The 22,257-nt window shown below is 49.8% G+C and overlaps 1 protein-coding gene across 1 annotated transcript in view; it reads right to left on the bottom strand.

Annotated features, from left to right (window-relative positions):
* The window catches only part of DNHD1 (dynein heavy chain domain 1), a 64,141-nt gene that overhangs the window by 15,797 nt on the left and 26,087 nt on the right, over positions 1-22,257 (bottom strand). Inside the window, 18 exon segments of the mRNA XM_059875118.1 lie at positions 1,634-1,736; positions 1,813-2,017; positions 2,217-2,425; positions 2,693-3,033; positions 3,035-4,287; positions 8,179-8,467; positions 8,709-8,901; positions 9,075-9,261; positions 9,462-12,357; positions 12,458-12,555; positions 12,850-12,975; positions 14,750-14,957; positions 15,498-15,592; positions 15,973-16,171; positions 16,271-16,398; positions 18,213-18,562; positions 18,564-18,700; positions 19,194-19,351. Coding sequence (XP_059731101.1) covers positions 1,634-1,736; positions 1,813-2,017; positions 2,217-2,425; positions 2,693-3,033; positions 3,035-4,287; positions 8,179-8,467; positions 8,709-8,901; positions 9,075-9,261; positions 9,462-12,357; positions 12,458-12,555; positions 12,850-12,975; positions 14,750-14,957; positions 15,498-15,592; positions 15,973-16,171; positions 16,271-16,398; positions 18,213-18,562; positions 18,564-18,700; positions 19,194-19,351 — 7,175 coding nt within the window.

Here is a 22,257-nt window from a genome sequence, read left to right on the forward strand (position 1 = left end):
AAAAGAGATGGAGGGGTCCAAGATGACTCCTGGGGTTCAGCTTAAGTGACTAAGTGGAGGGCGGTGCCATTTCCTGCAGTGGGCAACTGAAACAAGTACACACGGTTATGGCTGTTAAGTGAATGCCCCTGAGACTATGAACATCTCTTATCCAGCTTTGGGCTTCTTATGTTCTGATCCAAGGATCAGAGAATAATAGCTCCCCTAAACTATATAAAAAATCCCTGGTATTAATCATTTGGAGAAAAAGCAAGACCTGAGATAGACAACTGGAATTTGGAAATCATGGGAAAGAGGACTCCCGTTCATCAATGAACTTCTTAATTTTTTGCATCTCAACCGAGTCTTAATTTTTAATCTAAGCTAGTGATCCTCCATGGTGAATGGTAGGCGGGCAACAGTACTACGAGGACTCCACAGGACACAATGAAAACCACGTATGGAGATACTATGTAAGCCACGCCCCTGGGGCTGTGCCACGCCGAAGGATAGCCCTGACCCATCAGAAGAGGAGGGTTCGGCATGGGGACCTGGAAGACCTGAAACCCCAGGAGAAAGCAAGTCATAGTATCTGCTTGTGGACTGATCACTAGTAACTATCTCACTGTAGTTACTCCTGAACCTTCATCAAAGTTTTGTGTAAACAGGAAAGGGGAAAAAATGCAATATCAGAATTCCTCTTATTAAAAATGAAACAAAAACCAAAAAAATGTCTATTTTAGGAAAGCATTTTTAACTAAGAGTGTTTGACTACAGAACATGTAATGATGCCACTGCTACCAATTTTAGCTAGATATGAGCGGTTTGCTTATTCAAAGAAGGAAATTGCTCTGTATAAGAAAGCAACAGGATTTAGAGTAAGGACTGGGAAAAAAATCTCTTGTTACATAAGCATTGCCTTTGGGAAGCACTAAAGGAAAAATAGGGTGACTGAACAGCATTGGGAGCAGTGCTGTGGAGATGGGACAGGGAGAGAAAACTCTGTCACTAGGAAATGCCCTGTAGAGGAAGGTGACAGGAAAACAGGACACTGAGATCTAGTAAAGCATTTAAACCTATTTCTGGTTCTGTTCGAGAATGTAAATTGCCCCCACTGCCATCACCCATCTGCATTTCCCCACTGTACCTGACAGTGTCCATTTTTGTATACAGAGTGTATAAATTTGTATATTTGGTGTACTGTGGAAGGACATGCTGCAGGAACAAAGGGGTATGGGAAGAGAGGACAGCTACAAGAGGTGTGCCAACCAGCAGTGAGCAATAGAGAATCCAGGAGAAGAGGATTAAAGTGAGAGGGGACCATGAGGATGTAATCCTGCCCCATCCCCAATGGGAATCTCTGCAGAGCTTGGGAGCATACTGAACTTCACACAGTCAAGGTACTAGGGACAACCAGAAGCAGACACTTGGGTTTCATGCATTTAGAGGAATCAGCCTGATCTCAGATGTGCCACAGGGAAGTTTGAGCCTGAGCTCTAGAGGAGGAGGCAGCAGGGATTAGAGACAGCCCCTGGGGGAAGAGGGGCTCTCAGGAGACCAGAACTAAGGTTCAGTCTGGTTGGTTTCTGCAAAGTCATTGTTTGGGCTCCTGCTTTGACCTACGGTACATGCCTCAAACTCCTCTCCCCCTTACCTTATGGGAGCCTTTCAGCTGCTCCTCCAAGTTGAAGACCAGGGTGGTGTGGGCACTGTGCTTCTCAATCAGCATCTTCAGATTTTCCAGGGCATTCTGTATCCTGAAGACACAGTGTGCCAGTGAGTGGACCTGAGGGAGTGGAAGGAGATACAGGGGAGGGAATGGGGGTCACTCACTGCTGGGCCCTGTTCTTAATGTGCAGGGTCATCCATTGCCGCTGCAGTACGAAGGTGTCCAGGAAGTCCAGGAAGGTCTTGGGAGTGACGAGTGACAATTCAGGGCACAGGTGCCCTTGGTAGCTGGCAGCCGAAAGGTGGATGAGAGCCATGGCTTTGGCCACGCTGGGAACTGAGGCCTGGATGTCTGGGAACCTCAAGGAGTCTGCAACAGGCATGACTTTAGCCTGGACTTGTGAGCTTGTAGGGGAAGAAAGGAAAGGGACCCTCTCTCCTTGCTCAGGAAGGAGGGCAGAAAAGGTGAAGGGAGGCTCAACCAGGTTCTAGAGAGAGACTGACCCAAGTATCAGTCCTCTTTAGAACCTGGTCTAGATGAGGGGTGAGGGCAGGTAAGGAGGGCTCACCGTTATCAAGGGGTGGGCTCTCAGCGCCCTTCAGGTGATGCTGGGCCACAGCGACCAGGGAGTCTTGGTCCCAGGGTTCATAGCGGTCAGTGCAGGCGATGGCCAGTTGAAGGAGCCTCAGGAAAAGGGTGGAGGGTAGCTGTTTGCGGGCCTGGTCATCTCCGATCAGGATGAACATGTGCAGGTGACTCCGCACCTGATGGCAGAACCTGTGGGGCCGGAGCTCTGATGCCATCCTCTCCTTCATCCCTGTCTGCCCACAGGTCCCCACCCCAACCCGACCCTCAGCCCTGCTCTTCTGTGATGCCGTCCTCTCCTTCATCCCTGTCTGCCCACAGGTCCCCACCCCAACCCGACCCCTCAACCCTGCTCTTCCGTGCCCCCTCAGTAGCCCTTAAGTTTTGTGGGGGCTTTTGGCCTTTGGCCAGGGTGGAACCAGAGCAGAGCGACCCCTGGCTTGGGGGTCTTGGCCTCACCTCTGCCACAGAATTTCCTTCTTGATGTTCTGCTTGACACTAAGGCTGTCCCTGGGGAGATGTCCTTCAATGTTTTCCAGATCTGCCTCTGTGTACAGGTCAGGAAAACTGCCTGAGGTTGCCAGGGCCAGCAGGTGATGAAAGGTAGTAAGATCCACACCCTTGGGCACCAGCAGGGCCACTGGCTGGCCTAACATGCCAGCATGCCAGCTGACCTCCCTTAGACACCGGAGAATGGCTTCCTCTGATCCACACGGCAGACGGAAGAGGCGGGTCTGACAAATGCCAGCAGCCAGAGTGATGGCAGTACGGCGCCCAGTCCCCTGAGCCCCTGCGAGTAAGGAGGCCATGCTGCTGGGGCCTGGCCAACACCCGGACCAGGCGGGCCACGTGCCGGGCCATCGAGTGGCACCGGGCAAGGTGGGGGTTCAGCCGCAGCTGAGCAGCTGAGGTGGCCAGCTGCTCCTCCAGGCTCATCCACTGGCGTTCCAGGTACAAGTTGGAGCTCTCAGAGTTGGACTCTAGTATCAGTTCCTGACTGAAGACCAGGTCTGAGGGCTTCTCCTGGGGCCGGAGTAGCAGCATTGGGAGCAACAAGGGTGAGACCATGTCTTCTTGGGCTGCCTTCTGACCCAAGTTCTTAGATTTATTTGGCTGGAGTTTGTAGCTGGAGGTCCTTGTGCCTTCCTCCTGGCTTATCTTCTGACTCATGTTTCCTATGGTCATCTTCCTTACTGGTGCTACGGGTGGTGCTGAATCATTGCATGGTGAGCCTGTGATGACCGGAAGGTCGTACGGGGCCTCCTCCTCCGTCTCACTCCCGCTGTTGCTCAGGTCCTCCCACTGAGCCAGCTCCCCTTCAGATTCCACTTCAGGCACCTTCTCTTCCTCCTCCTCTTCCTCATAACCCTTGCCCAGGCTCTGGGGTGCTGGCCCACAGCAGAAGACATTCTGAGCTACCTCTAGGAGCAGTCTGGCACAGAAGGAGCGTTCCTTGAGGCTGTCCAGCCGGTCACAAAACGTTCTCTGTGCCTCATGCAACCAGAGGCGCACGATGTTGCGCGTGGCCATCATGATCATCAGGCGGGTGCCACGTAAGCCGGACACGCGGCGCAGGTGCTCTTGATGGTTGAGACAGTCCACAAAACCCCGGGAGCCCACCCTGATGGGCAGCAGCTGCAGGCTGCCCAGAAGCTGGCTCACAGAATGCATGGAGAAGCGGTAGTGTGGGCGGAGGGGTGAGGGCATAAAGCAGTTGCCCACTGCCTCCCAGGCCTCCAATGAGGCCCGAACCAGGGCTCTTGCTAGAACACTCTCCCGCTCCACAGAGGGGAAGCGCTCGAGCCAGGCCTGTATGCTGGGCATGTGCCTGCTCAGCAGCGTGGCCTGGGTCACACTGCCCAGGGCCAGCACTGTGAAGAGCCGAGAGAGGCGCGGGCAGAGCAGCTGCTCACAGAAGCCTGGCACCGTGGCAGTGGCCAGGAAGTTGACTCCAGGCTGCAGCGTCTGCAGCTCCAAGGTGCTGTGGGTGTACACAGTGCCATCTATGGCCTGACGCAGAGTCTCCAACAGTGGCTGACAGCTCTTCTCTGGGTCTGGGGGCCATGAACAGAGAAAACCTGCGTGAGGCCGAACAACAGTGTCACCCTGCTCCTCTCCCTGCCTCTGTGGGTCTGCTCCTGGCACACGTGGGGTTCTGAGGAAGCTTATGCATCTGGGATGTTGGGACTGGGTCATGTCTGAGTACATTGTTCTCTCTCCCTAGAAGTGAGTGATTTTTTTTTTCCTTCTTCCCTGAATCCTACCTCTAAGACCAATTACATATTCATTAAGTGAAGGTTAGTGAACAGAAAGGTTTGGAAACCTGATCTGACCACAGTAGAGGGAAAAGTGCAGTCACTACAGTCAAAGATAATGGAGTTATATCTCATGCAGGCTTTTATAAAGTCAACTTTATTGAGAAATTATTTCTATAAAATAAAATGTACACATTGTAGATAGTTCAGTGACTTCTGACAAATGTATATGTCCGTGTAACCAGCACCCCAGTGATATTTAGGACACTTTTATCACCCCAGAAAGTTTCCTCCTGCCCCGCTGCAGTCAATCACCTATCACACCGTCCCAGGAATTTCTATCTGATCTGACGTCTATCATTATGGATTAGCTTTGCCTATTCTAGAACTTCATACAAAGGCAATCATACAGTATGTGGTTTACCACGTCTGGCCTCGTTCACTCAGCGTGATTCTGAGATTCATCCTATTTTGCGTGTATCAGTGATTTGTTTGTTTCCTTGCTGAGTGATATTCCATGATGAAAATATCACAGTTTGTAGATCCACTGACACTGATGGACTTTTGTGTTGTTTTGAGGTTTTGACTATTCAGAATAATGCTGCTATGAACATACATGTGCAAGGCTATTTGAGAACATACACGTGCTTTCATTTCACTTCGGTAAATACCTGTGAGCAGAACTGCTGGGTCATATAGTAAACATACATTAAATAGGGAAGAAACTGTCACACTTTTTCTCCCCCTATAGTTGTATCATTTTCCTACCAGCAAAGTGTGAGGGTTTCAGTTGCTCCACATTTCACAATTACTATCAGTCTTTCTACTTAGAATCTTTCCAGTAGGTGTGAAGTACTGTCTCACAGGTTTTACATGTGAAGTACTGTCTCACAGGTTTTACATTTGGAGTTCACTGATGCATAACCGTATCAAACACATTTTCATGTGCTATTCGTCACTCACATATTTTTCTTTTGTAAAGTGTCTACTCAAAGTTTTTTGTCCATTTTTTAAATGGAGTTTTTCTTACTGAGTTGTAAGAGCTTTTTTATGTTTTCAAGGTACAAGAGCTTTGTTAGATATATGTATCTTGAATTTTTTCTATGGATTTTTTTTTTTTTCGTTTTCATAAGTGTCTCTTAAAGGGCATAGGTTTTAAATTTTGTTGAAATATAGTTGTATCCTAAGAAATCATTGCTTCTAGCCAAGTTCACACAGATTTTTCTTCAATATTTTTTTAAGATTTATAGTTTTAATTTTTATACTTGTCTATAATCTATTTATAATTGATTTTTGTGAATGTTGTGAGGTAAGATTCAAGATTCTTTTTTTTTTTCCTCACACATACATACAGATGTTTCTACCCCAAGAATTATACTTTCCCCCAGTGAATTATCTTGGAGCACTTGTTGAAAATCAAATGACCATAAATGACCATATAGCAGATTCATGATTCTGTTCCATTAGGCTGTATCCATGTCCTTATACTGATATTGGTATTTATTACTTGATTACTGTAACTGTGTACAGTAAGTCTTAAAGTCACTAGTTTAAGCCCTCCAACTTTCTTATTTTTCAAAGTTGTTTTGGCCCTTCTAGGTCTTTCGCATTTCCATGTAAGTCTCAGAAACAGTCTGTCAGTTTCTAAAAAATAAAAAATAAAAAAAATACAAAATAAACAAGACTTTCTAGTTTAGACTGGGGCTGCACTGAATCTGTAGATCAGTTTGGGAGAAGGAACACCTTAACACTGGTGACTCATCTGATCTAAGAACATGATATATTTCTACATTTACTTAATTCTCTTTTATCTCTGCAGTATTTAGCAATTTTCAGTGTGTATCTTTCACTAAGTTTATTCCTAAATACTTTAAGCTTTTACATGATATTTTAAATGATACTTAAATTTTTAATTTCTGGTTGTCATTAGGATGTAGAAATAATAATGATTTCAATAGATTGACTTTGTATGCTGTGAGCCTGCTAAATTCACTTATTTATTCTGATAGTTCTGTAGTTTTGTTTTTGCTTTTGGTAGATCCTTAGGACTCTCCATGTAGTAAATCATGTTATATGCTAGTAGAGATAGTACTTCTTTTCTAATTTTAAAGGCTTTTCCTTCTTTCTCTTATTGTATTGATAGCAGTCTCTGTTCACTATTAAAAAGCAGCAGTGAGCGTGGACACTCTTGCCTTGTGACTGATCTTATGGAAAAAATGTTCAATATTTCACAATTAAGTATGTAATTAGCTATAGATTCCAATAGATATCCTTCACCAAATTGAGAAAATTCCTTTCTATTCCTAGTTTGCTGAGAGTTACCATAAATAGTGTTGAATTTTATCAAATGCTTTTTCTTTATCTACTAGGATGATCTTATACTTTTCTCCGTTATTCTCATGTCATGCATTATACCAATTGATTTTTGAATGTTGAGTCAACTTGCATTCTTGAGATATATCCCCACTTGATGATAATGTGTTGCTAAATTTTACTTAATATCTCATGAGGATTTGTTTTGCATTTATATTTATGAAAGATCATGGCCTATAATTTATTTTCTTGAAATATCTTTCAGAACTTGGTATTAGGGTTTGGTGGCCTTATCAAATGAGTTGAAAAGTATTTACTCCATTTTCTGAAAAACTGTAGGTTTCCATTTTTTTCTTAAATATTGGATATAATTGAACTGTGTAATAACCATCCAGGACTGGGAATGTTTATTATTATGAATTCAAATTTTTAATAGATCTATAGGGCTATTCTTTTCCTATTCTTTTTCTTCTTGAGTTAGATTTTGATAAGGTGTGTTTTTCAAGGCATCTGAATTACTAAATTTATTACTATAAGTTTTTCTACAATATTCCCTTGTTATTCTTTTTAATATCTTTAAAATAAAACCTCTTTCATTCCTGATATTGATCATTTATATTTCCTATTTTATTTCTTGATTTGTGTTACTTAGGGATTCATTTATCTTTTTAAATTTTTGCTTTGCTGATATTTTCTATAGTTTGTGCTTTTTATTCTATTTCATAGATTGCTGGTCTGATCTTTATTATTTATCTCCTTCTAAGTATTTTAACTTGCTCTTCTTTTCCTAGATTCTTAAGCTGAAAATATAGATCACTGGTTTCAAATTTTTCTTATTTTCTAATTAGGAATTTAAACTCTCTGAGCACTGCTTTAACTACATTCCACAAATTTTGATATATTGTGTTTTCATTATTATTCAATTCAAAATAGTTTCTAATTTCCCTTTGAGTTTCTTCTTTTATGCGTGAGTTATCTAGAAGTGTGCTGTTTAATTTCAAAAATTGGGGAATTTCTAGTATCTTACTGGTTTTTGTTGCTAAAGTCAGAGAAAATATTCTGTAAAAGTTAATCCTTTGAAATTTGTTGAGACTGATTTTATGCATAAGGTCTATCTTGGTGGATGTTCCATGTGCACTTGAAAAAAAAGTACATTTTGCAGTCAGTGGATATAATGTTCTCTAAATGTCAATATGGTCAATACTGCAAGGGATGCAAGGGACAAGATTATTCAGTGAGCATATGTAGACTAAGAAGATATTAAGAATGGAACACTCAAGTCTGGACTGTAGATATAGGTCTGAGAGTCGATAAATACAGCTAAGGATTTTAGAGTCAAAAGAAAGGACGATGACTCCTTCCCTCCCGACTCCTCACCGGAAGCAGCCAGGTGCAGATCCTCCAGCAGGAAGAGGAGAAAACCTTTAGAATCCAGGTGCCGCGCAGTCCATGGGCTGGCTTGTGATTGCCCCTGGACCTCCCGGCTCAGCAGGAGGCGAAGGTGGGTGGTACTGACAGCGGGGTGAACGGGGCTGTTTATGTAAGGGTGCTGTGGCTCCACCAGCACTTCCACAAAGGTTGTCTTCCCTGTTGCTGCCTCTCCAGCCAGCAGCACTGGGTGTCCCTCTGACAGAAGCAGGTCCACCACGTACAAGAGCCGCTCAGTCTGCAGGACAGGAGCAGGGCTTACTGTGGCAGCTCCTGGTTAGCACAGTAATCTAGCTGAAAGTAAAGGTCTTAGGAGGCTTACATTAAAGTTGTATTTGCAGAACACTTCATGTATTCTTGTGATTTTAAAAACGTTTCAAGGAATGGGAGCAGGCAGCCCTCGGCTATGCCGAGGACATGTACAACCCAGGATATCTCTTTGAGCCCCAACCCCAGCTTCGGCCCCACTGTCCTCACACCTGGGGAGAGGGGTAGAAGGTGCCCTGAGTCCCCTTGATGCGGCTGCCCAGGTATTGGCCAGTGAAGGGGGCCAGTGTCCCATCTTCGGGGCATACATGTAGGTCAAACACCGAGTCTGAGGGTGGCAGCTCACAGTAGTTGGAGAGGCAACTAATAGAATCCCTCAGGAAGGTGTCATAGAGGGGCCAGAGCCTGCTCAAATGAACATACGGTGAGAGTGTCATATGGTTACAACAGTCCCATTACACTCAGTTTCCATACACTCACACAGCCCACCCTTCTCCAGCAATGGCGCCAGGGTTTGGACACCCATGGGTCGTTCCATTTCCGCCCTCTCCATTTCCCCCCTCCAGCCCTGTAGATACCTGGAGGGAAGGTGGGCTCCGAAGCCCCAGATCACAGCAAAAAGAAAGCTGCTGATGGCCAGCAAGTGCTCCCTGCGCTTACTAGGCACGGCATCACTGTCAATCTGGCTCTGGTGCAGACAGCTGTTTTTTGAGGCCTTGATGCTTCGAGCCACTATACACTTTGAATCACTATAGCTGAGGTCCTCTATGAAGGTCACCATGGCCAGGAAAGGAGCCCCAGTAGGAAAAAAGAGGAGGGGGTGGGAAAGAGAGTAGAGGTTGGCTATCACTTCTCACTTTCAGTCCCAAGACCCTAGTCCACCTAAGAACCTGGGCCACAAGCTTCAGCTTATATCCCCTCTATCCTCAAGGCCATATAGCTCTCAAATCAGTCCTTGCCCTCACCTGGGATATGTGCCTTTTCCTCCTCATCTATGCGCAGGTATGGGTTGAGCAGACAACGCAAGATGCGAGCCAGGCTGGTGACTTCAGCCACACCTGGGCAAATGGCCCGCTGTCCATGTACCTGCAGCAGAGAGCTAACACCCTGGCAAGTGAGGAACTGGAATGTTGCGGGCACCAGCCCTTCAGCCAGGTGGCTGAGCTCAGTGACAGTCTGGGGCTGCAGGCGGTACTCACGGGGCAAGGCTGCCATCAGGACGCTCAGTATACCCTGCCAAGTCTGCTCCCCCCCACACCACACCAGGGCACAACGGCCCACCACTGTGGGGGACATGCCTGTGGTATCGCCCATTTCCATCAAAAGAAAAGTACCTGGGGGTCGTGCTATTTGCTGACCATTGGGGAGGCTAAGCTGTGGGGGGTCACCTAGGAGGCAAGTGATAGAGTCCAGCCAGGAAGAACTGGCAGCTCCATCACATATTATCCAGTGATGAATCCCCACTGATTCCTGTACCTGCCCCCTCGGGCCCATGGTCCTACACTGACTGGCTTCACGCAATAGCCTGGGGAAGACACCATTGTGCCAGCAGGGGCCCTCCAGCCATCCCAGGAACTCCTGAGGGCTGAGGACGCCTGGATACAGGTGACTAATTTCCACAGGCTGGCAGCTCTGGTTTGTGGGGTCCTCCATGGCCGCCAGCCGATTCTGGATCTTAAATAAGCTGTGCCAACACATGGTCTTGCCACTGCCTGCTGGGCCCAGGAGCAAAATGCCTGAGGCCTGGCCCAGGGCCTGGCTCAGTTGATCTAGGGACCCCAAAATATCAGGGCTGGGATGCAGGCCTCCCTGCCGTAACTCCTCCACCAGCAGTGACTTCCTCAGCCTGGGGGTCACAGGCTCTGCCAGCACCTGGGAGGCGGTGGGAAAGAGCCCACAGAGCAGCTTCTGGAGGTCCTGCAGATGGGCCCCCTCCAGGAGGCTGAACAGTGGGGAGCGCAGCAGGGTGCGCAGCAGGGTGGCCTCCTCCATGGTGGCTAGGCTGCGGGACTGCTCAGACTCGGGGTCCTCCTTGGTCACATTCAGAGCCTGTATCGTGTCTTCTAGCACTTTCCTGAGGAGGGGCAGGCGGCAGGGCAGGGGCCCAGACACCAGCTCACGCTCTAGGGAGAAGAACTTGGATAGGCGGGTTGCGATGCGGGAAGCATCCCGGATCCCTGCACCCAGCAGGGTCAGCTCTGCCACTTGCTGCAGGTCGGGCAGGGTCAGCGCCACGGGCCGCAGCAGTTGGCGCAGGTTGGCAGGCATGGCAGGGCTCAGGGCCCGCAGCGTCAGGAGACAGCCGTAGCCAAGGCGCATGTCCACATGATGTCTCTCAAAGAAGCTGCTGCCGAGGAGCCAGGGGTGGGTGGGGTCAATGGTGCTGGTACTTCGGGAAGCTTCCTGGTACAGCGGGGCATAGAGGTGGCGCAGTTTGGCCAAGCGCTGGCCCAGGGCAGAGAGCAAGCCAAGGGGCAAGTGCTGAGCTGCTTCTAACAGCAGCCAGGCACCTCCCTGCAGGGCACCATTCAGGTAGTTGCTCAGGCTGCGGGCCTCCATCTGTGGCAAGCAGGGCATCACCACCAGCTGGCGCCCCAGGGCCTGGGCCAGGCTCTTTACTATGGCTGCCTTGCCCACACCACTGGGGCCCAGTAGGGTCCCGCAGGCCACCTCTTCCAGGGCTAATAATAGTACGAGGGCTGGCCGCTCAGGCAGCAGGCTGGGTAGGGACCCCAGTCTGGGACCCAGGTACTCATAATTGTACAAGAAAGATCGACCCAGCACATCTATCCAGCATGCAGCTGGGGACAGAAAGGTCTCAGTAGACACAGCAGTCTTGAGACCCTGCAGGGGGCTTTGCGGAGCAGTGTGAGGGGAACCCAGGTGATACTTGAGTTGGCGGACCCAGTGGAAGTCTGTCAATCCACTGACCTGGTGCTCTTGCAGCAGCTGGGATATGTCCCGGTGGGTCACCGCCATGACAAGCAGGGCACTGAGCAGGCTGGTCTGGCGGACAGAGGGCAGGGGCTGCTCACCCTGAGAGGCCCTCTGGGCCCGGAGAAAATGCACCAGTACCTCTAGCTTGCGCACATGCATGGGGACCATGGCCAGGGTCCTCTCTTCAAGCAGAGCCTCCTCCATGCAGGCCCACCACACCACTTCCTCCGCCACCAACACACACTGCCACGGGAAGGCCTGGACTAAGTCCAGCCAGTGCTGGACATACATCTTCACGGGCAACTGGCTTTCCTGGGGCAACTGGTTTTCCTGCTTGAAGGCCTTGTCTAGGGACGGGCCCAGAGCAAGACGGGCAGCCACGCAGTCCTGCAGATTGTGCACCAGTGCCAAACGCAGACTCTCCTCCAGGGAAGCCAGCCACTTGGGCAGATCGGGATGCAGAGGAAGGGGCCCCCGCAGCTGCACCTCCTCCCCACCCACCCCGAACACCGCGAGCGCCTCCACCTGAGTCTGTATGCTTGGGCTTGACTCCGGGTCATCCGTGCCTTTTGCAGTTTCACTGGACTCGAAGCTCACGGCATGCACATGAGGAAAGCAGCGTCGAGCCCACAGCTGGGCCTCACAGGACTCCAGTGGGGCAGCCAGCAGGGCCACAAGCTCACTGTCGCTGAGGAAGAAGAGGCGGGGGAAGTGGGCGCGCACGGCATAGAGCACGCTCTCCAGTGCCATGATGATGCCCTCCAGGTCCATGGAACCCTCCTGCAGCAGTTGTTGCAGCTGCTGGCCTTGGAAAAGAGGGTTCCGCTTGGCACTGGGCACTATGAGTGACAGAACCAGGGGGTCAGCTACAGAGATCTGCATGAGGGTCCGATACTGCGCATCCATGGCCTCGAAACGGGTGCTCTGTGGTAAGAGAGGGCAAGGTGAGGGCAGCGCCCCCACTCCGACCCAGAGCCCTGCTGCTCAGCAGCACTGGTCCACCCTGCCACACCCACTTCCCTACCAGCTCAGGACTCGGAAACTGGATCTGCATCTCATGCAGAACTTTATTTAGGAAGATCCACTTCTGCTGGAAAGTCACCCACACCTGCAGCAGGGCACCTGTGAGGGCAGTCAGGGGAACAATGGAGGGAGACTAGGGTTCTAGCTTCTGCAAAAGGGACCAGCCTCCTCCTGCCCTCTTGGGGCGCCCTACCCCCAAAAAAGCTGCTTAGTAGGACCCCAGGACCTTGCACGAAGGAGAGAAAACCTGCAACGTGAATAAAGACCTGGTCACTTTAGCCCAAAAAATGGCTCTGAAGGTGGTGCTCACTCTGTCTTCCCCAACCCGCACCTCTCTCCCCGTCATCTCCCGTCAGGTCCCACCTATGAGCCCAGCTAGAGGCCTGCACTCACTCAGGCCGTGCATGATGGTCACCCACTCCAGAGCAATTCTGTTTAAGTCTCCTGACTTCTGGATGGCCAGGATCTTGAACAACACCTGAAGGCTTTCATGGATAGAGTCCTGCAGTCTGCTGTAATCTAAGGAAGAGTGGACTTGAGCTGAGCTGAGCTGAGCTAGCAGTCAGATGGGGCAAGGGCGCAGGCAACTGATACCCAAAACACGCTGAAACGCACAGATCTCAAACTATTCTCTGGAAGATATAAACATTTTTTCCTCCACTAGTTGAACCATATGCTCACCAACAGTCAGAGTGTGTTTGCAAAACTGTTTATGTGAGTTCTGTTTATTATGTGAGTTATATTTTAATTATAGAATTTAATCTAGTATTATGTTAATCACTGAAATACAGGTGGGGAAAGAGTTGCTGGTTCTATAAAAACTATGGAAGCCTTCAGAAGTAAAGGTAAACTATTAAAAAATAAAGGCATGATATTAAATTAGGTATCCATGCTGTTGCTTTAGTCTTGTCCGGCTCTTTGCTACCCTATGGACTGTAGTCTGCCAGGCTCCTCTGTCCAAGGGACTCTCCAGGCAAGAATACTGGAGTGGGTTGCCATGCCCTCCTCTAGAAGATCTTCCCAACTCAAGGACTGAACCCACGTCTCTTTACATCTCCTACACTGCAGGTGGACTTTTTTTTACCACTAGCACCACCTGGGAAGCCCAAATTAGGTATAGACAAGTCAATTTTTTTAAACTGTGAAATTATAATAAAACTCTAGAAAAATTCTGGACTCAGCTTCATAAGTGTCCTCGTGTCACTTCTCAACTTTCAGAAATGGAAAGTGGAAATAGCAGACAAAGTATTAATACTACAAAGGCAGTGCGGAACCTCTATCAGTTGACTGCAAATCAAAGAAAAGCTCTTGTCCTCAGGTTAAAAGGTTAGTAAATACATGTACATTATATGATTTAAGCTAACATAAAAATCTTAAGCCATGTATGCATATTTTATGACTGATTGCCCTATTTAACTTTTTGAATCCGCTGGCTGTTTTTAATTAGACCGGATAAGAGGATTTCTCCTTTACTGGCAGTTCCCTAATTATTCCATTTTCGGTGCCTGGACATACACTGCGCCCTCTGTCTGGCAAGCCCTTCTGCCCTTGCATGTTTAGCAAACTTGTACTCCTTCAGAAGTCAGCGTGAGGCCTTTTCCTAAGGAATCGGAAGACTTCTCTCAGTCTCCTGCTTGTTTCAAGTTGCTCCTCTTTCTGATGGCTCAGTGGTAAAGAATCTGCCTGCCAACCAGAAGACCTGGGTTCAATCCCTGGGTTGGGAAGATCCCCTGGAGAAGAGACCAGCTACCCACTCCAGAATTCTGGCCTGGAGAATTCCATGGACTGTGCACTCATGGGGTCGCAAAGAGTTAAACACGACTGAGCGACTTTCACTTCTACTTTTTCACTGCTCCATCGCACACCCATCTCTGTTCTCTTGTCCCTGTCTGGGAGTTCACAGGAGACAGGACTTTGGTCTGATAATCTCAAGAGTCTCCTGAATTTGGCTCAGAAGAGGCAGGTGAGTTTGACGAGGGAAGGACAAAGGAATGAATGAGCTGGTGCAGCCTAGAGGACAGAGCATTGAACACTGTGGAGATGTGACCATAAAGGGGAGACCTTTGCTGAAGAGGCCAGACATTGGGCAGGAGAGAGGGAGTGAGGGGCTCCCAAGAAGATTAAGACTGTGTGGGAGCTGCATGGAAGATACTGTCTCAGAAAAGACAGATGGCTCAGGCTGTCCAGGAGGGCAGGGGCCCTGGCTAGAGAAGACAGATCTGGCAGAACTTGGTGGATGAATATGCCCCTCACCCTGTCTGGCTATCACTGAGCCCTAAGAGGGCCTCCTCACCTGAGAGGATGAAGGTGCCGCTGTCCTTGCCCACTACCTGCCACTGAGGGCTGCGGGTTGCTTGCCTCTTGGAGCGCTCAGAGACTGGGGACTCGTAGGGCACATGCAGGATGAAGTTGAGCAGTCGCAGCTGGCGTGCTTCCCAGGCCCGCCGCAGCCTCAGGAGCGCCTCGTGGGCATGAGTCCGTATGTTTTCAGTCCTCCAGATCTGGAAGAGCGGAGACTTAGGAGCCGGGACTGGGGCATGGCTCAGGGGATAGCCCTGGAGCTTGGACTCGAGGTCCAGGGCTCAGAAGAGAGCGGGTCTCGGAGAGGGAGACCGAGGTCATTGGCTTCAAAGGCAAGCCGCCAGCATCACACTGTGACCTAGGGCTGCTGCCCTGAAACCCACTCTTTTGCAAAGCTCTGGCCGAGCAGACAATACATCAATCAACTCATGCTCTTTGGGGACAGGGTAAGTATTGGGGGACACCTGCCATCCTGTGTGCCCACCACTTAGAGGCTGCCACCCACTTCCTTCCCCTGTAGAGGAGGGACATACTCTCAGTCACAGAGAGTCTGGAACCACCCATCAGATCCCCATACTCCCCAGGAGGCTAGCAATCTCAACCCCCTCCCCACAGACCAATATCTGCTGTCCCCCTTGTCTCAAGGGGCTGCTGGGTCTTAACTAGCTCTTTTAGAGCTTAGCAAACAGGCCTTGGGCTTGAGCTACCCCTCCTCGGTGGGGTTGTTGGGGAGGGCCCACCTGATTGATTCGATCTGTAAACTCCAGCAGCGGACAAGAGAGCAGCTGGCCCACTGTTAGGAGCTCTATGCTGTAGAGACTGCTTAGCCCTAAGGCTGGAGGTGGAGGGACAGCGAGTCAGAGCAATACTCGGTCTTTGGCAGAGCCCAACCTAGCCCAGCCCAGACAGCACATCTCAAAGCATGACATAGAGGCAGGGGCCCAGAACCCAAGGTCCAGAGCACAATTCAGAGTCCAGAACTAAGACCCCAGCCTAAGTCCAGCCCTGGGCAGCAGAGAGGATCCACGTGGTAGTGTGGGAGGTTAAACATGCTTGTCTCAGTGAGCGGAAGGAGGCTGTGGTCCATGGGGAAAGGTCAGGGCAGCCCAGGGAGGAAAGATGCTTCTCCAAAAAAGCCATAGAGAAGTGAGTTGTCCCATTGTTCTACCCCTATGTCCTTCCCTCCCCCAGCCCTCTGACTCTATCCAAACCCACCTCGCAGGAGTGCTTGGCAGTTGAGGTTCTGCACCTGGAGGCTGCCCAGCTTGTTCAGCAGGGGAAGGAGGCTGCGAAACTCCTCCAGCATGTGCATGCAGCGCTGCAGCACTGGGCTGTGCAGCCCCAGGGTCGCACTTACCCGGGCCGCCTCTGTCAGCCAGCCGTCTGTCTTCTCCTGGGCCAGAGCCAGATTGAACTGTGGGGGGAGAGGCACACCGGCAGCTGGAGACCCTCCCACCCCCAGCCCCAGAAATGCTTTACACCGGGGCAGGGGCTCCAAGGAGGGCGTCAGCACCTTGGCAAAAGCCATGCACTTCCATTCACTGATGTTTTCAGAGATGACTCTGTACAGGTGCCAGATGTGCTGCTGCTGCACGATGGGGCGGGTCCCACAGACTGGCAAGGGCACAGGACTCTCGTCCCCTGTGGAATAGGCCCGGGGGTCATGTGGGGGCATGATCAGTCAAGATCCCATAATGACAGAAGGGAGGGTCCTGAAAGTGCAGGGGACGAGGTTGGGGGGTGGGGGCGTAGTATCCAAAACTGTTCAGTACAATAAACGAAGGGAGAGTTAGTCCAGGGAAAGAAACTCTAGGAAAACGTGATAGGGATGAAAGGGAAGGTGTCCTCTTCTACTGATTAGAGTCTGTCTCTCTTATGCCACTTCAGCCACACCACCCTTCACTATTGCTCAGATACTCCAGCCCTGCTCCCTCTTGATGAGGGCCTTTGACTGGCAGCTCATTCTTTCTGGAACACTCTCTTCTAGAGAACTATATGGCTCACTCCCTTACCACATTGGAGTCCTTGATCAAACGTCAGTTTCTGAATGAGACCTAGGCAGTGCCCCCCCCCCATTAAGAACTGCTATCCACCCTCCCTGACATTCTTGACTCCTCTTAATCCCAAGGACAGAGGAGCCAATTTTTTGACTTCAGAATCCAATATTTAGCCAAGCTGTGATATAAGGACATTATACAGTCATTCTTAGTCATAAATACCTTAGAAATTCTAACACCTCCAACTCCCTTCTTAGAAAAAAAAAAACAATTACTCAAAAAGTTACTGCAGCCATCCAAGGAAGAGGTGAAAAAAACTAAAAAGATGTGGTATTTTTAAAACTGGAAGTGGGTAAACAAAACCACGCAACCTTAGATGTCAAAATAGTTGTTAACACGGTTACAGAACAAAGCAAATGTCAAAGATAGCAAGTAAAATTAAAGACACAGAACAGAAAATAAACTGTAGCATTAATGGTCTAGATCTAAGATCCTAGATTGTTGTATTAATAATAAAAACTGGGAGTTTGGTGAAGAGACAGGGGTGGAAAAAGGAAATAAAATCAATGCTGTACAGTTTTCCAGGTAAAACCCCACAAGGCCAGAGTCCCCTACTCTACTTTTCCACAAACATCCAACCACTAGCAGGAAAGGCCAAGGTCTGTGGTCTACATCAGCTAGAGCATGGGATGAGGGTCCCCCAATACTTGACCAAAGGAAGTCCCTTGTTTTAGGATGGTCCCAGAGCATCTCCTCCCTGGGATTGGGGACCTCACAGTCAAAGATGATAACAGTTGGCAGCTGGCTAAGAGTCAACTCAGAAGCAATATGCCCTTGCAAAGGATACAAGTGAGCGACAGAAGTGACCGCACCTGTGAAAAGAACCTGCAGCCCACAAAGTCCTTCCAGTGCAGAAGGGAAGCAGCCTAGCTGCACACTGCACAGAAGGGCCAAGACCAAGAGTTCGGTCCAGCTTTCCTCCTCGGGGCCAGGGAAGCCCTCAGCAGCCACCTCTCTCCACCACACTGGCTGGAAGCAGTGGCCATGGAGCATCCACACCCGTTTTTATCTGGGACTTGCTGCCGGCTGTAGGCCTGAGTTGAACAGGGCTACACAACGGCTAAGGACTACGACGAGAACACATTTACATTTCTCTGCACAGGCTTTTAGCCCTCCGATCCCATCACATTCTGATGGAACACTCACCTATTTGCTTTCTCCTCCAGACCATGAGCTCCCATCTAAGCACAACGTTTATCCCCACCCTAAGCACAACACTTGACATACCCAATGGATTTAGATTTTGTCCTGCGATCTTTGCATATGAAAGAGACTAAAATGAAGGTATGTGAATCCTAAGACTTGCTTAGGATCACCCAGGACACAACCCAGGATCACACCACCCAGGATCATACCACCCAAGGGTGGTGGTGGCGGAGGGGGCGGGGCCCTGGGTACCAGTGAAGGTGGTGTAGGCATGGTGCAGGTCACAGAGGCTGCTGACTGTGCTCTGGTACTGACGCTCCAGGGAGATGAGCTGGCGCTCGGTGCTCCTCTGCTCCTGTGCAGGGTCCATGAACGGACCAGACAGGGCCTTCTCAATCACGCCTTCCAGCTCCGCCAGTGCCGTGGCCATCAGCTGCTGCAGCTTGGGCACGATGGCATGCCGCTTGCTGAGCAGGAACTCTGAGGCCTGGCTTTTCTCATACTGGAATGACTCCCATGTGTCCATAAGCTGAGGGGCAGACAGAAGTGTGGTCAAGCAGAGCTGGTGGTGGTGGGGAGGAGCAGCGGGAGGGGCAGAGGAGATGCCTTCTCACCGAGATGTCCAGTGCCTCATTCTCAGCACTGAAGAGGCCAAAGTGGTTGCGGATGAGCTCATAGAGTGACCGCGTGTATTCCATTTGCTCCTCCAGCTCAGCGTACCGCTCATTGGCCTCATTCAGCTGCAGGGATGACAGCATGAGACCAGCACCCTCATAGCCCTGTGCATCTCTCTGCACCCATCCTGAGGGGCACTCCCTCCTGCTAGAGGCTCCAGGTCCCAGCAGTTGCCTTTTAACCCACCGAGATCAGGGCAGCCCAGGATCAGACCCCCATCTGACCGAGGTCTCCCTGAAGACAGCACAGCTCCTCCCCCATCGAGTCATTGCCCTGAGGACAGGGCAATGGATCTCTACTTAAGCATACAGAGAGCAGAACTCTGTCTCTGAAAGCAGGACTGTCCCTCTCTCATCACATCAGGGCCTCCCCATATCATAAGGATACTGAGGGCCATGTGAACAGGATGAGAACTGGCCAGGGCAGGTCACACAGGTGAATGCAGTTTAAGGGCATCAAGCCCCACTGGGAGCTCAGCAGAGACCGGAAGGGAGTGTGCTTAGCACGTGAGCGGGATGGCCCTGGATAAGCCGGGGAGGAAGGATTGGGAGCGCCCACCTTCTGGGAGCACCATGCAATGGAGTGGATGTCTGAGTTGATGGTTTGGAAGGCCTTCATGAAACCTGTGAGCTCCGTTATCAGCTGCTGACTGCGGCTCTGGCACTCGTTCTGTACCTGTTCAAGAATGTCCTTCCTGATGTTTACCAGCTTGGATTCTGAAGACAGGAGAGAGTGAGGCGTGAGGGGCTGCAGTGCCCAGGGAGCATCCAGGGGAGGCTGGAGTGAGAGCAGCTTGAAGGGGAAGCCAGAGCATGAACTGGTTCCCTCAGTCACTGAACACGTACTGGACCCCTGCCTGGTGTCATTAGCTGCAGTTCACTGGGGCCCGTGCTGGGCACCAGCAGACAAGGGTGATAGTGAGACAGAAAGGTTCTCACCCAGAGAGGCTCACAATATGGCAGTAGAGACAAATATATAAATGGACAATCACGTATCAGTGCAATAAATGCTCTCCAGCCAGCCCTCAACCTGGCTCAGTGAAGAGGAAGGAAGTCTGCAGAGACTGGGAAAGGCGTCCTCAGGGCAGGGGGCACTGGAGCCGACTGCACTAGGTGGTTAAGGCTCCCAGGGGCACACCCAGTGGATGAAAGCATGTGCAAAGGCAGGGGAACGCCATGTCCCTGATAAGCAGAATGCCCACCAGATAAACAGTTTCTGTCTGAGGAGTCTTACTGCATCTGCTCTAGCAGAAGAAGGACCAAGAAGAGTGTGCACTTTGCCTTTTGTTTTTTAAGGATTAAAGAAAACAAGCTGTCAGGTGGATTTGCAGCCGGAAGATAATCTTGGAAGCTGGCTTTGGCAATATGAACAACTCCACTGTCGCCAAGGACAGGAATAATACCAATATGATGGGTCATATGGTAGAGCAAGGATTCAAACGCTGGCAGCCTGGCTCCATCTTGTTATATTTTATGCTTTGAAGGGTTAAAAGTAAATTGACTCATCTTTCATGAGCATCTCTGCAACTGGAAAGTAGGATAGTGAGTTCCAGGGACATATAATTGAGACATACAAGGAATGGATCTGATGGGGTTTTGAAGAAAGTAACCAATAGGAATTGGCACCAAGAGCTGAAACTGAGAAAACCAAGACAAGGGAAAGTAGGATAGTGAGTTCCAGGGGCATATAATTGAGACATACAAGGAATGGATCTGATGGGGTTTTGAAGAAAGTAACCAATAGGAATTGGCACCAAGAGATGAAACTGAGAAAACCAAGACCAGAGAACCTCCAAGGGGTACTCAAGGTTGAGCAGAACACAAAGATGTGAACTTATCCTTTTCCAAACTGTCCCACTGGCCTCTGACAGTAGCTGGACCATTGCAATGGTGCTGCTTTCTGAGCAGCAGCACCAGGTTGGTGAAGACCAAGAGCTCAACAGTGACACCATGTGGTAAGAAGGAGCAGTAGACTGATAAAGTACCAGGGTTCCTCCGGGTTGCAAGTTGGAGATGGATGGGAAAAGACATTTGAGAGATACTTAGGAGGCAGAAGAATGGAAAGGATTTGGTGACAGGTTGGATGTGGTGGAGTTAGGGAGATGGGTGAGAAAAGTACGAACTCAAGTTTCTGTTGAGGCCAACTCATTATCATTCTCTATTAAAGGGAGCCCAGATAGAAGAGGAGCAAAGTCGCAGGATAAATACATAAGACTAGAAGGATGAAAGAAGGATGAAAGTGAACAGAAGAGAACAAGGTGAAACGAAAAAAAAACTAAGCATTTGCTGCATGCCATACTCAATGCTAGGAATATTACAAATAGTATCTCATTTAATCCTCCTTCCCATAACCCAGTGAGTGGCTACATTATTATGTCCATGTTACAAATAAAGAAACAAGCTCAGTGATATGAAGTCATGCAAACCAGTAAAAACAGAGCCACAGTTCTGAACCCAGCGCTTTTCTCTCTCCATCTGTTCCTCTTAAAGAGGTCAGTTGACCTTGGATTAAGGACAAAGAAGTCAACAAATTAGAAAGAACACCGACTTCCTGAGCAAGAGTGGAGCAAAGCCCACTGCAACCAGGGTCAGAAAGAAGGCAGGCCAATCACATGCCCTCCTGCTTCTGCCTGGCCAGCCTGAACCCTCTGTACATTTAGGAGGGAGGGTGGGGATAGGAGTAGGGAGTTCTGTCACCTAGGAGATACCTAAGGAAGCCTGTGCTTTCATCTGTGGAGGGGCAAAGGCAGGGAGAGCTAGGCAAGCAAGCACTTTGAGGCCCAGCTCCAAGGCCTCCCACCTTCATAAACCAAGCAGGCCTAGAGGGTATGAGTCTGAAAGTACCTAATCTCTGCAGAAAGCAGACATTGCCATCTGGGGATGTTAGGTCACAAAATAGAACGTCTCAATTTCCTGGAGGAACCAGCTTCCCAATCTACTGTGCTCTGTGTCTCTCCACAGCCATCTCCTGGGTGGAGGCATTTAGCCAGCAAACTGTAGTGTGAGACACGCTTCCCACAGGAAGGGAAGAAGAGAAAAGAGGAACGAGGCTACGTCTTAAACCAGACTTCTCAGAGATCCAGGGAGACCAACAACTGGGCCTTGGGCTCGTGTGGGTAGGTAGACACCTGAAGTGGGAAACTGAGATGGGCTGAGGGGCGAATAGATAGCAAGTGGGCCTGAGCTCCACTTTCCATGTAGTCACTCTGGGGAGATGACTTGCAGGGTGCCCTTATACTCGTGTGACATGAGACAGTCACAGCAGAGCAGAAACCAGGGCGTGAGAAAGAGGATCAAAGTTAATGTTCCCAACACCCCACAGCTCCCAGACGGCAGTGGACACAGGAAACAGTGGAGAGTTGATAGCCAGCAGGCGTGGATGGTGTTCCTGGGTTGAGGGGCGAGGGGCCCTTCAGCAGAAGCTATGGGGGTGGCCAGCCTAGGACAAAGACTGGATGAAGGGTTCACTAAAACGCCAGGACATGTGGTGTCAACAGGAGCCAGTGCAGAGCCAGGTCAGCAAGGGCAGACCCTCTGGGCTCCTACCAGCCGAGAGAACACCGGCCAGCTACTCCAGCTCAGGACGCAGCTGCAGCGGAAGCAGCAAGGTCAGAAGGAGGGCA

Source organism: Bos taurus, chromosome 15, assembly GCF_002263795.3.
Source record: "Bos taurus isolate L1 Dominette 01449 registration number 42190680 breed Hereford chromosome 15, ARS-UCD2.0, whole genome shotgun sequence".
NCBI classification, from domain to species: domain Eukaryota; kingdom Metazoa; phylum Chordata; class Mammalia; order Artiodactyla; family Bovidae; genus Bos; species Bos taurus.